The sequence below is a fragment of the Nothobranchius furzeri genome, chromosome 9 (genome assembly GCF_043380555.1).
Source record: "Nothobranchius furzeri strain GRZ-AD chromosome 9, NfurGRZ-RIMD1, whole genome shotgun sequence".
Lineage (NCBI taxonomy): Eukaryota > Metazoa > Chordata > Actinopteri > Cyprinodontiformes > Nothobranchiidae > Nothobranchius > Nothobranchius furzeri.
Genome location: NC_091749.1, coordinates 8,844,127 through 8,857,409, shown reverse-complemented (window position 1 = coordinate 8,857,409; position 13,283 = coordinate 8,844,127). Strand labels below are relative to the sequence as shown.

Here is a 13,283-nt window from a genome sequence, read left to right as displayed (position 1 = left end):
TGATTCGGACACAATCACGGTGCCATCTTTTTATCAGAGGTGGAAAGATTACTAAAATTTCCTACTTAAGTACGAGTACCAGTACTTTGATAGTTTTTTACTCAAATACATGTAAAAGTACTTGCCTAAATTTTTACTCAAGTAAAAGTAAAAATTATCGTAAATAAAATGTACTCAAAGCAAAAGTTACTTAGTTACATTTTTGTCAGCGTAAAAACGGTTACATCAGTGCAAAACCACAACACCAGTTCACAACACGCTCGTGTGTGCACGCACACACACTGACACACACAAACAGTTTGATGGAAGGATTTCTATCCAATCAGTGAGAACAGGACGTGCACATTGATTGGACGAGGTTTTTCTAGGATTGTACGTTTCAATTGTGATTAAAATTATTCTTTATTTTGAAAATAAAAATGTTAATTTTTAGATGCCATCAGTATGTGAGGTATCTCAATGTTCTCATGACAAAACTCTAACATGAGACTGTGCTCTAACCTGTCACATAACAAGCTAAATGAAAGTCAAACATTTCAAATGGACTGTATGACAGCTGTTAACATTGGCCCTGCCCTACTTTACCTCTACATTACAGTTCCTTTATCCATGTCCATCCTAGAGCTCCCCTCTGACCTTCATGCTTATTTAGAGCAGCTGATTTTTGAAGTTAGCAGAGTTCATCCTTGGTAGTGGGTTCACTCACTCATTTAAAGATATCAGCCAGAGGCAAATTTCGTTTGAACAGCATGTGCAAATGGGTATTAAAATCTCAGATGAAAAAGATTTTTGGATTTTGACGGCTGGAATTGTAAGAAAATCTGATGTTTGTGACCGGCGCGGGAAAAACAAACTAACTTCCAGTCTAAGCCTTGGGCAGCTGGTGACGTTTCACAAGGAGCTCTGCTGAAACCGCTGTAGTAAATGCCTGACTCCGCTGTTTCTGCGTTAGCATTATAGCAGAGAACAATGTGTCATCAATCAGATGTAGCTTCTGAAGCCTCTACTAGTCGGTCAGATATGTTTTTTCTCTGGGATACGGTGACAAGGACGAATATTGGATTACCGGAGTTCAACCGAACTCAGACCCCGCCGGCTGGATATCACTACCAGAGGTGCAGACATGTTTTAGACCGTTTGACTCAGAAGACCTGCGACCCGATTTGGACATAGGAGGATTCTGTTCATCTTCAGAACCAAAATTGGTACAGTTTGTTTACTTTTCTTTAATATGTCATTTCTGTGCTCCACTGGGAGCTCTAAGCTGACAAGTTCTCAGCTGGTCTTAGTTCCATCACGTGTCCCAATATATTTCAGTAATCTACAGTTTTACTGCTGTGTGTATTTATTGATATAACTCTGGAAAATATTTAACCAACAATTTACCAGAATAAATCTTCCTGATGCTGGAGTAACTCCTTAGCTCAATTCGTTGTTTGCACTAATCCAGGATGTCACGGAGGTTCTAATGTTGAAATATAGAGATCATCTTTTAGATTATATCTGTGTGTGTGTGTGTGTGTGTGTGTGTGTGTGTGTGTGTGTGTGTGTGTGTGTGTGTGTGTGTGTGTGTGTGTGTGTGTGTGTGTGTGTGTGTGTGTGTGTGTGTGTGTGTGTGTGTGTGTGTGTGTGTGTGTGTGTGTGTGTGTGTGTCGTAGCTTTCCCAAAGAACTTGTTCTTTCCTTACCAGAGCTAACACGGTTAGCAGTTTTGCTGCAGTCATGCTAACGGGACTCGTCTGGAGTCCAGAAGTAGCGGTGCGGTTCTAGATGGATTTATAGATGTAGTTTATTATTTTAGATCAGACCTGTTATTTAAAATGCATGTAGGACACAGACACATGGCTCAGACCTTTTGCTGCAGCTGTAAACGCAATTTTACGTAATAATTAGGAGCATGAAAGTAAACAAATAACGGTGATTCACAATACTAGCATCAGCAGCTACCTTGTTTTACGTGCTGGAATGACGTATGCGAAACACAGTTCTTCAATGTCTGGAGGAGAGGATTTGGATTTTCTGTCATGATTTATGACAAAAGTCATTAACAAAATAAAAAACTGAACCCAGTACATGTTTATATAGATGGTAAAGTGTAGTTATTTTGCATATCTACAATTTTAATGCCAAGCCAATACCTTTAACCCTTCACCACTGAAATCACTTTGCTCCTTCCAATCCTCCTAAATAATCCTCCAATCATCCAACTGGAATCCTTAAGGGTCCCGTAACGTCCATCCTGTCAGAATAGGCCTTGGGAGCCCAGGTGTTACTAGAACTAATGGTGTCTCCACACCAGCGTGAGCCTCCAAACTGTGAAGGTTGGTCTCCAAACATGAACTTTAAATTCATGCATTTATCTCCTCTTGTAACACTTTAACATTTTTTAAAAGGCTTGCATCATGATATGTTACACCTCCCAGACCAAAGATAGGTCCAATATAAGATAAAACATTATCATAAACACTGCAGAGACATCATTATTTATGAAATATGAGTTATTTTCCTGAGCCATTACTTCAGCCAAGAAATAAGATGCATGGATTTGATGAAACCATGTTGTCTCATGCAGTCCTATATGTGTAACTAACACACACACACACACACACACACACACACACACACACACACACACACACACACACACACACACACACACACACACACACACTCACTCACTCACTAGAATCATCTGAATGACTAATTTAACTACATTGAACTGCTTTTGTAATTATTTAATCTCTTATTCTGGAGTAAAACAAGCTAAATCATCACATATCTGTGGCATCAAGGGGCATCTTGAGTTCAAACACAGGGATGGAGCACAATGTTTACACCTGAAACAGCATCAGGATGTTTTAACTCACAGAGGCCTGCAGGTCTTCTGTTTAATTAGCAAAGTACTGAGAATCCGCTTGTTATGAGCGCTAAACGTTATTTTGCCGCTGCCGTGCGGAACGGTAGGGAAACACATCTCAAACACGGAACCGAGTCTGGTTACCGAACCGAGCAGAATTCTGATGACGTCACACCGATGCGCGAAGGTGCGGGATCCAACCCACAGGAGAGGAGGGAGAGAGGAGGTAAAGAGCGAGTGGATCACAGGGACTGAACTGATGTTTGAGCAAAACTGCGGTAAAATGGCTGTTTGTCCTCATTATCTAAAGTGTACCCCCCCTGCTAATTCGTTACTTTCCACCTCTGCTTTTTATTATTTTTGCAAAATGCAGGACCAGAGCGAATACGGTTTGGTTAGAAAAATGAGACAGTCCAAATGTTAATAGGGCCACTAATAGCTTACTGCTATTATGGACCAGTCCGAAGTCGGCATAAAAAGCGTCGGTACTGTTGGCCCAAAAAGAATGTCCACCAACCACTGTACGCCTGATAGAGAGCCCAGCGGTGGCACGGATGCACATTAATAGTTATTAATGAAATATCGCAATAAAGAGCCTCCAGTTCAGATGCTAACGCTAGCATGAATGTACAAAGATGAAAAACAAAAACGTGGTCCTACATGACAAATCTATAATTCCAGTCATTAAAAATAAATATTTAACTTTCCACCATAAAACTCCCAAAATTACTATGGTACAAGTGATGTTTCATTTCGTGTCATGTTTTGTAAGCTAAACTTTGACAAGTGGGTTTCTGGTGATCTATAGATTGACTTAACACTAACCAAAACCACAATTTGCATTCTTAAGAGTGATAAACTTACCTTTTAGAAGCTTTCAAGTTGGAGGATGAACAGTGATTGTCTTCTTTTTCTTCTTCAACGTAGCTGACTGCTGACTGTTCAAGAACAGAACTTCAAAAATGTGCTTCAAAAGAAATACTGTATTAGACAGTTTTTTGGCCGTAATTTTCCGGCTGTCATAATTCAACAAAAAAACATCAGATTTAACATTATCCCACCGTAATTTGGAAAAACTGTATGTTACTGTTGGAATTCTGCCGTAAATTTACAGAAATTTCTGAGTGTTGATAAGAGATACCCGAATGCACTCACCCTTCCAGCTAACCTTAGCTCGACTGACTGACGAAGCGGGTTCTAGAGCCCTATTTATAGGCTGGCAAGATGACGTCACAAAGCGACGTAATAACGTCGAAACCTCTCAGACCAAAGATAGGTCCAATATAAGATAAAACATTATCATAAACACTGCAGAGACGTCATTATTCATGAAATATAAGTTATTTTCCTGAGCCATTACTTCAGCCAAGAAATAAGATGCATGGATTTGATGAAACCATGCTGTCTCATGCAGTCCTATATGTGTAACTAACTAACACACACACACACACACACACACACACACACACACACACACACACACACACACACACACACACACACACACACACACACACCAGCAGCAGCAGCAGCATGTTAGAATCATCTGAATGACTAATTTAACTACATTGAACTGCTTTTGTAATAATGTAATCTCTTATTCTGGAGTAAAACAAGCTAAATCATCACATATCTGTGGCATCAAGGAGCATCTTGAGTTCAAACACAGGGATGGAGCACAATGTTTACACCTGAAAAAGTATCAGGATGTTTTAACTCACAGAGGCCTGCAGGTCTTCTGTTTAATTAGCAAAGTACTGAGAATCCGCTTGTTATGAGCGCTAAACGTTATTTTGCCGATGCCGTGCGGAATGGTAGGGAAACACATCTCAAACACGGAACCGAGTCTGGTTACCGAACCGAGCAGAATTCTGATGACGTCACACCGATGCGCGAAGGTGCGGGATCCAAGCCACAGGAGGAGGGAGAGAGTAGGTAAAAAGCGAGTGGATTACAGGGACTGAACTGATGTTTGAGCAAAACTGCGGTAAAATGGCTGTTTGTCCTCATTATCTAAAGTGTACCCCCCCTGCTAATTCGTTACTTTCCACCTCTGCTTTTTATTATTTTTGCAAAATGCAGGACCAGAGCGAATACGGTTTGGTTAGAAAAATGAGACAGTCCAAATGTTAATAGGGCCACTAATAGCTTACTGCTATTATGGACCAGTCCGAAGTCGGCATAAAAAGCGTCGGTACTGTTGGCCCAAAAAGAATGTCCACCAACCACTGTACGCCTGATAGAGAGCCCGGCGGTGGCACGGATGCACATTAATAGTTATTAATGAAATATCGCAATAAAGAGCCTCCAGTTCAGATGCTAACGCTAGCAAGAATGTACAAAGTTGAAAAACAAAAACGTGGTCCTACATGACAAATCTATAATTCCAGTCATTAAAAATAAATATTTAACTTTCCACCATAAAACTCCCAAAATTACTATGGTGCAAGTGATGTTTCATTTCGTGTCATGTTTTGTAAGCTAAACTTTGACAAGTGGGTTTCTGGTGATCTATAGATTGACTTAACACTAACCAAAACCACAATTTACATTCTTAAGAGTGATAAACTTACCTTTTAGAAGCTTTCAAGTTGGAGGATGAACAGTGATTGTCTTCTTTTTCTTCTTCAACGTAGCTGACTGCTGACTGTTCAAGAACAGAACTTCAAAAATGTGCTTCAAAAGAAATACTGTATTAGACAGTTTTTTGGCCGTAATTTTCCGGCTGTCATAATTCAACAAAAAAACATCAGATTTAACATTATCCCACCGTAATTTGGAAAAACTGTATGTTACTGTTGGAATTCTGCCGTAAATTTACAGAAATTTCTGAGTGTTGATAAGAGATACCCGAATGCACTCACCCTTCCAGCTAACCTTAGCTCGACTGACTGACGAAGCGGGTTCTAGAGCCCTATTTATAGGCTGGCAAGATGACGTCACAAAGCGACGTAATAACGTCGAAACCTCTCAGACCAAAGATAGGTCCAATATAAGATAAAACATTATCATAAACACTGCAGAGACGTCATTATTCATGAAATATAAGTTATTTTCCTGAGCCATTACTTCAGCCAAGAAATAAGATGCATGGATTTGATGAAACCATGCTGTCTCATGCAGTCCTATATGTGTAACTAACTAACACACACACACACACACACACACACACACACACACACACACACACACACACACACACACACACACACACACACACACACACACACACACCAGCAGCAGCAGCAGCATGTTAGAATCATCTGAATGACTAATTTAACTACATTGAACTGCTTTTGTAATAATGTAATCTCTTATTCTGGAGTAAAACAAGCTAAATCATCACATATCTGTGGCATCAAGGAGCATCTTGAGTTCAAACACAGGGATGGAGCACAATGTTTACACCTGAAAAAGTATCAGGATGTTTTAACTCACAGAGGCCTGCAGGTCTTCTGTTTAATTAGCAAAGTACTGAGAATCCGCTTGTTATGAGCGCTAAACGTTATTTTGCCGATGCCGTGCGGAATGGTAGGGAAACACATCTCAAACACGGAACCGAGTCTGGTTACCGAACCGAGCAGAATTCTGATGACGTCACACCGATGCGCGAAGGTGCGGGATCCAAGCCACAGGAGGAGGGAGAGAGTAGGTAAAAAGCGAGTGGATTACAGGGACTGAACTGATGTTTGAGCAAAACTGCGGTAAAATGGCTGTTTGTCCTCATTATCTAAAGTGTACCCCCCCTGCTAATTCGTTACTTTCCACCTCTGCTTTTTATTATTTTTGCAAAATGCAGGACCAGAGCGAATACGGTTTGGTTAGAAAAATGAGACAGTCCAAATGTTAATAGGGCCACTAATAGCTTACTGCTATTATGGACCAGTCCGAAGTCGGCATAAAAAGCGTCGGTACTGTTGGCCCAAAAAGAATGTCCACCAACCACTGTACGCCTGATAGAGAGCCCGGCGGTGGCACGGATGCACATTAATAGTTATTAATGAAATATCGCAATAAAGAGCCTCCAGTTCAGATGCTAACGCTAGCAAGAATGTACAAAGTTGAAAAACAAAAACGTGGTCCTACATGACAAATCTATAATTCCAGTCATTAAAAATAAATATTTAACTTTCCACCATAAAACTCCCAAAATTACTATGGTGCAAGTGATGTTTCATTTCGTGTCATGTTTTGTAAGCTAAACTTTGACAAGTGGGTTTCTGGTGATCTATAGATTGACTTAACACTAACCAAAACCACAATTTACATTCTTAAGAGTGATAAACTTACCTTTTAGAAGCTTTCAAGTTGGAGGATGAACAGTGATTGTCTTCTTTTTCTTCTTCAACGTAGCTGACTGCTGACTGTTCAAGAACAGAACTTCAAAAATGTGCTTCAAAAGAAATACTGTATTAGACAGTTTTTTGGCCGTAATTTTCCGGCTGTCATAATTCAACAAAAAAACATCAGATTTAACATTATCCCACCGTAATTTGGAAAAACTGTATGTTACTGTTGGAATTCTGCCGTAAATTTACAGAAATTTCTGAGTGTTGATAAGAGATACCCGAATGCACTCACCCTTCCAGCTAACCTTAGCTCGACTGACTGACGAAGCGGGTTCTAGAGCCCTATTTATAGGCTGGCAAGATGACGTCACAAAGCGACGTAATAACGTCGAAACCTCTCAGACCAAAGATAGGTCCAATATAAGATAAAACATTATCATAAACACTGCAGAGACGTCATTATTCATGAAATATAAGTTATTTTCCTGAGCCATTACTTCAGCCAAGAAATAAGATGCATGGATTTGATGAAACCATGCTGTCTCATGCAGTCCTATATGTGTAACTAACTAACACACACACACACACACACACACACACACACACACACACACACACACACACACACACACACACACACACACACACACACACACACCAGCAGCAGCAGCAGCATGTTAGAATCATCTGAATGACTAATTTAACTACATTGAACTGCTTTTGTAATAATGTAATCTCTTATTCTGGAGTAAAACAAGCTAAATCATCACATATCTGTGGCATCAAGGAGCATCTTGAGTTCAAACACAGGGATGGAGCACAATGTTTACACCTGAAAAAGTATCAGGATGTTTTAACTCACAGAGGCCTGCAGGTCTTCTGTTTAATTAGCAAAGTACTGAGAATCCGCTTGTTATGAGCGCTAAACGTTATTTTGCCGATGCCGTGCGGAATGGTAGGGAAACACATCTCAAACACGGAACCGAGTCTGGTTACCGAACCGAGCAGAATTCTGATGACGTCACACCGATGCGCGAAGGTGCGGGATCCAAGCCACAGGAGGAGGGAGAGAGTAGGTAAAAAGCGAGTGGATTACAGGGACTGAACTGATGTTTGAGCAAAACTGCGGTAAAATGGCTGTTTGTCCTCATTATCTAAAGTGTACCCCCCCTGCTAATTCGTTACTTTCCACCTCTGCTTTTTATTATTTTTGCAAAATGCAGGACCAGAGCGAATACGGTTTGGTTAGAAAAATGAGACAGTCCAAATGTTAATAGGGCCACTAATAGCTTACTGCTATTATGGACCAGTCCGAAGTCGGCATAAAAAGCGTCGGTACTGTTGGCCCAAAAAGAATGTCCACCAACCACTGTACGCCTGATAGAGAGCCCGGCGGTGGCACGGATGCACATTAATAGTTATTAATGAAATATCGCAATAAAGAGCCTCCAGTTCAGATGCTAACGCTAGCAAGAATGTACAAAGTTGAAAAACAAAAACGTGGTCCTACATGACAAATCTATAATTCCAGTCATTAAAAATAAATATTTAACTTTCCACCATAAAACTCCCAAAATTACTATGGTGCAAGTGATGTTTCATTTCGTGTCATGTTTTGTAAGCTAAACTTTGACAAGTGGGTTTCTGGTGATCTATAGATTGACTTAACACTAACCAAAACCACAATTTACATTCTTAAGAGTGATAAACTTACCTTTTAGAAGCTTTCAAGTTGGAGGATGAACAGTGATTGTCTTCTTTTTCTTCTTCTTCAACGTAGCTGACTGTTCAAGAACTGAACTTCAAAAATGTGCTTCAAAAGAAATACTGTATTAGACGTTTTTTGGCCGTAATTTTCCGGCTGTCATAATTCAACAAAAAAAAACATCGGATTTAACATTATCCCACCATAATTTGGAAAATCGGTATGTTACTGTTGGAATTCTGCCGTAAATTTACAGAAATTTCTGAGTGTTGATAAGAGATACCCGAATGCACTCACCCTTCCAGCTAACCTTAGCTCGACTGACTGACTAAGCCGGTTCTAGAGCCCTATTTATAGGCTGGCAGTATGACGTCACAAAGCGACGTAATAACGTCGAAACGTAGAGTGAGAGGAGGACGCAAACGCAGACAACGGCTGGACAAACGGATTCCATTGGCTTTGTCGCTACCCGATCCGTACCGGAAACCCGATCGGTACCACGCATGCGCGAAAGGCGTCTACTTCCGCTCGAAGCATTTTACGGTAGTTACGGGTCAGAGTATCTGTTAAGATGTTAAAAAATAATAAGTATCTATTAAAATGTTTGCAATAGTGAAACCTTTCAATATAATGTAGATAAAAAAGAAAAAAAAAAAAGAAAACGTCGGACCATGGACCATACAGATCGGGTCTACCCGATCCGTACCGCGCATGTGCAGATGTTCTATTCTTCTTGTGATCCATTCAATTGCAGTTTAATCCGCAGTGTACGAGGATACTGCCACTTGCTGACCGAGCGAATTAGCCCGATTGTAAACTAAATTTGCGTTGTTACAAATCGTGTTTTAAATGCGTGTTAAATTTGATTTAGTGTGTTTATGCTTGTATGTGTGGAGACGATTGATTTGAACTATCTTGATGTTCTGTTGATAATGTCCACTGTAAATTGTCAGTAAACACTGGCTGATTAATCTTCAGGTAACCTATTACATGTTTGTTTTTTCTCCACACAATAGGTTATATTTTCATTTAAAAGCTGAAAATGTGTCACTGTGATACAGCAGATATTCTTAATTTGCACTACATGTCCTATGAATGTTTTCCAATATGAAATGTAATATATTCTTGCACAAAAGCCAATTTGGCTCATCACCTAAAATTTGTTTACTTTCTACTTTTGTGTTAGATTTCTTAGTTTTCCACTTTGTCTTGAAATAACTTAATTCTTTGTAATACCATAGTGATCATTTTCACAATGTTGCAAAATTAATGTTTGAAAATAGTTTCTCAAGGTATTCATAGGTTAAACATCTTAAATACAGATTTAACTACACTCATGTTTATATCCATATAAAATAACACAGGACCACTTTATAATTTCCACACGTTTACTGTAATAATGCGGAACACAAACAACAGATTACAAGAGCATGAACAACAGAAAAAGGATTGAGAGGATGGTTACAACTCAGATTATTTGAATAAGGAGACACATATTGATGGAAATAAAGCTTTTTATTTTCAGCCTGTCCTTTCTGGCAGTGTGGTACTCTGAGTACCAGGTACAAGCCCAACAGATTCACTTTCTCAAACAGAGTGTGACAGTGTGTGTCCTGTCACAGTGTCCCGATTGATCATGCGCCCTGGCTACTTGGCCAAGGGGATGTCCCTTTGGCTGACTGGTTAGAGCGTATGACTCTCACCCGGGAGTCTGGGGGTCGAATACCGCCCGGGCCCTCGTTTATCCACCTTGCCACAAGAGCATTACAGTTTTTGCTCTAGAACTCCAAGAAGAATGATCAAAAACTCTCACAAAGAAAAACAGGCATCAAAACACAATCCAAGATGTGGGAGAACCACTGATGGGGAACCTGGTCACTACAACCAGGTTGGTGTGTGTGTGTTCTTGTACATACTACATACTGAGGACCATTTTGACCACTTTCCCTACAAAGTGAGGACATTTTTTGGTCCTCGCTTTTTTTAGAAGCATACCAGAAGCTTACTATACCAGTTAGAGGCATAGTGTGAATTAAGTTTTAGTTAAGGTTAGGAAAAGATCAGCGTTGGTTATGGTTAGGGTTGGGGTATGGGTTAGGCATGGTGAAATCACAAAAATGAATGGAAGTCAATGAAGGGTCCTCACTATGATAGAAAGACAGATGTGTGTGTGCATGTGTGCGTATGTGTGCGTGAGTGTGTGTGTGTGTGGTTGTGTGTGGAGACGGGGGCGGCGACAGAGCAGACACATTAACTGTTCATTTGGCTGCAAAAGTGGCTGCAGTAGCCTGGGAGCATCTCCTCCGAGTAAAGTGCCCTTAGTTCTCCTCTTTTTCCTCTGCCAACGTATCCTGTAATAAAAAAAAATATATATATATATATATATATATATATATACATCAACCAGAGAAGAATAGGCTCCAAGTGGTATGGTTTTCATGATGTCATGCATCATTGAGATTTTTATTGTATGTAATGACAACAATATAAGATTATAGAGTGTTGCATACCTCCGGGGCAGTGTTTGTACTGGTCTCCACATTGAAGGCAGATCTCAATAGAATACATATTAAAGTACTGTTCTCTGTACTTTTCTGAGAACCTGCTCCATGTGCAAACACCTGTGGAAAGCAGAAGTATAAAAACAAAATTACATTTACATACTGTCAGTGAAAAACATGTGACAACAGCAACAATAACTGTGTATATAATTTCATTATTTACTGAAGTCCTCACTGTGAAGCCACTTGAAGTGTGCTCGTCTTCTGAAATATTCAGTAGACACAAGGTCTCTGAACATGGAGCACACCAGAGCCAGTTTGAAGATCGCTGTATCCCCTTCATGAAGAGCAACCTCTTCCAATATGTCCATTAGGACACGTTCTGGTAACTGTAACATTTATGTCAGGTGACAATAGTGAAAATACAAAATTTGTCCATAAAGTTTCCGAAATATGAGGACTGGAAACACATTCCATTGAGTAGTGTTTTCATAACTATTACTTCATTCTACTACTGGATAATGTCTCTGAAGGAGCTGCCTGTGACCATAACTACTAATTCAGTTATATAAATAAATTAAAGAAACAGGAAAATCAATAGATTACCTCCAGTATAAGACACCTGTCAGCCTCAGCCTTTAACAGAAAACATGATTATCACATTAGACTGAAATGAAGACTACCACCATGTATGTAAACCTGCATTGTGATGAATAGTCTCAACATTGTGTGGTTCTGTCCTACAAATAGTTATCTGATTGTTGTCCTCTCTCACCGGTCTGATTAGACTTGGTGAAGGCTTGGAGGAAGTTGCCTTTGGTACCCTGAAGACAGGCTGGAGAGTCCCCTGGAGGAGAAGGGATGCTTCTTCTGTCCAGAAGGCAAATCTTTGTCCATGCCTTTAGAAAACAACGCCAGTCTGAATGGACTCTAGTTGTGGACTGCTGCTTTCTTCAGTATGTTCAGTCACAGGGTTTACAGTAAGCCACTTTCACAAACATCTGTTTGACCTGATGTCTTGCCTGAACCAAAGCTGCAAATATGATGGTGCCAGTTTGTCTAAAGTGCCTGCCATACCCCTCAATGCCGAATCTCTCCAGCAGCTGAATACACCACCACAGGCGAATTGCTGGCATTTCGTCCTGAAGACAAATATAATATAAGGTTTATGAAGACTGGACACTGGCACAGATACTTTGGTGGTACTGTCTGAAAAAGCTTACCTCTGTGAAAGATGGTGGAGATGAGGTGCAGATGCAGAGAGCATACTGCAAAGTAAAATCAATCTTTAACATGTTAAAATGTTATATTCAAGTAATGGCAAGACAATTCTCACCATCAGCATAAAGATGCCGCAGCAATTTCCCATGAACTGCTGGGGAAAGAACTGTAAAAAGAAACATGTTTCAATAAATGAGGAGAGCCGACATGCACCAGCTAGTTTTTAACTGCATTATTATGCACCTGATGAGCTTTCAAACTTTTGCACTGAAAACATACCTCAAGGTCTCTTCCTGTTTTCTCCACCCAGAATCCAGAGTCAATGAAGCCTGCAACTCTCCTGGCATTGTAGAGAACACACATAACACACCAATCAAATGTTTGCCATAAAACAAAAATACATTCATGTTGTAGGGATGCAACAATACTTTTTCAAACTGATACGATACAGCTAATTGGATCCGAGTACTTGTTGATACCAAGTACTCGTGCTAATAATTCTACCACACAATGGAATGGAATGAATCGGAAGGCAGTTTTATTTTCTGCAGTGCTTGTTACAAATAATGGTGAATTAGATTAAAAAAAAACATGAATTAAAATGACCACAAAATTCAAAGTTCAAGTGAAAAATAAACATTTTCTGTGAAAGTTTTGCAGTTTCCACATTTAAAGTATCGGTTCATAGTATCAGTTAACTAAACTATGCAG

At 39.8% G+C, this 13,283-nt stretch overlaps 1 protein-coding gene across 1 annotated transcript; it reads right to left on the bottom strand.

Moving 5' to 3' along the window:
- Positions 1 to 10,220: 10,220 nt before the first annotated feature.
- On the bottom strand, positions 10,221 to 12,985 carry LOC129165334 (uncharacterized). Its single transcript, XM_070554657.1, has 9 exons — positions 12,852 to 12,985; positions 12,688 to 12,738; positions 12,575 to 12,619; positions 12,429 to 12,493; positions 12,127 to 12,250; positions 11,958 to 11,987; positions 11,575 to 11,740; positions 11,361 to 11,471; positions 10,221 to 11,201 (listed from the first exon to the last, which is right to left on the bottom strand). The coding sequence occupies exons 1-9, from the start codon at positions 12,933 to 12,935 to the stop codon at positions 11,101 to 11,103; spliced, it is 777 nt and encodes a 258-aa protein (XP_070410758.1). The 5' UTR covers positions 12,936 to 12,985; the 3' UTR covers positions 10,221 to 11,100.
- Between the last annotated feature and the right edge of the window lie 298 nt (positions 12,986 to 13,283).

Excerpts from the sequence above, each read along its gene's own strand:
- LOC129165334 (XM_070554657.1), bottom strand. The coding sequence starts at position 12,935 with ATGTGTGTTCTCTACAATGCCAGGAGAGTTGCAGGCTTCATTGACTCT. Across the intron at positions 12,494-12,574 it reads CTCCACCATCTTTCACAGAG|GACGAAATGCCAGCAATTCG; the intron begins GTAAGCTTTTTC and ends ATTTGTCTTCAG. Across the intron at positions 11,988-12,126 it reads CACCAAGTCTAATCAGACCG|GCTGAGGCTGACAGGTGTCT; the intron begins GTGAGAGAGGAC and ends TTTCTGTTAAAG.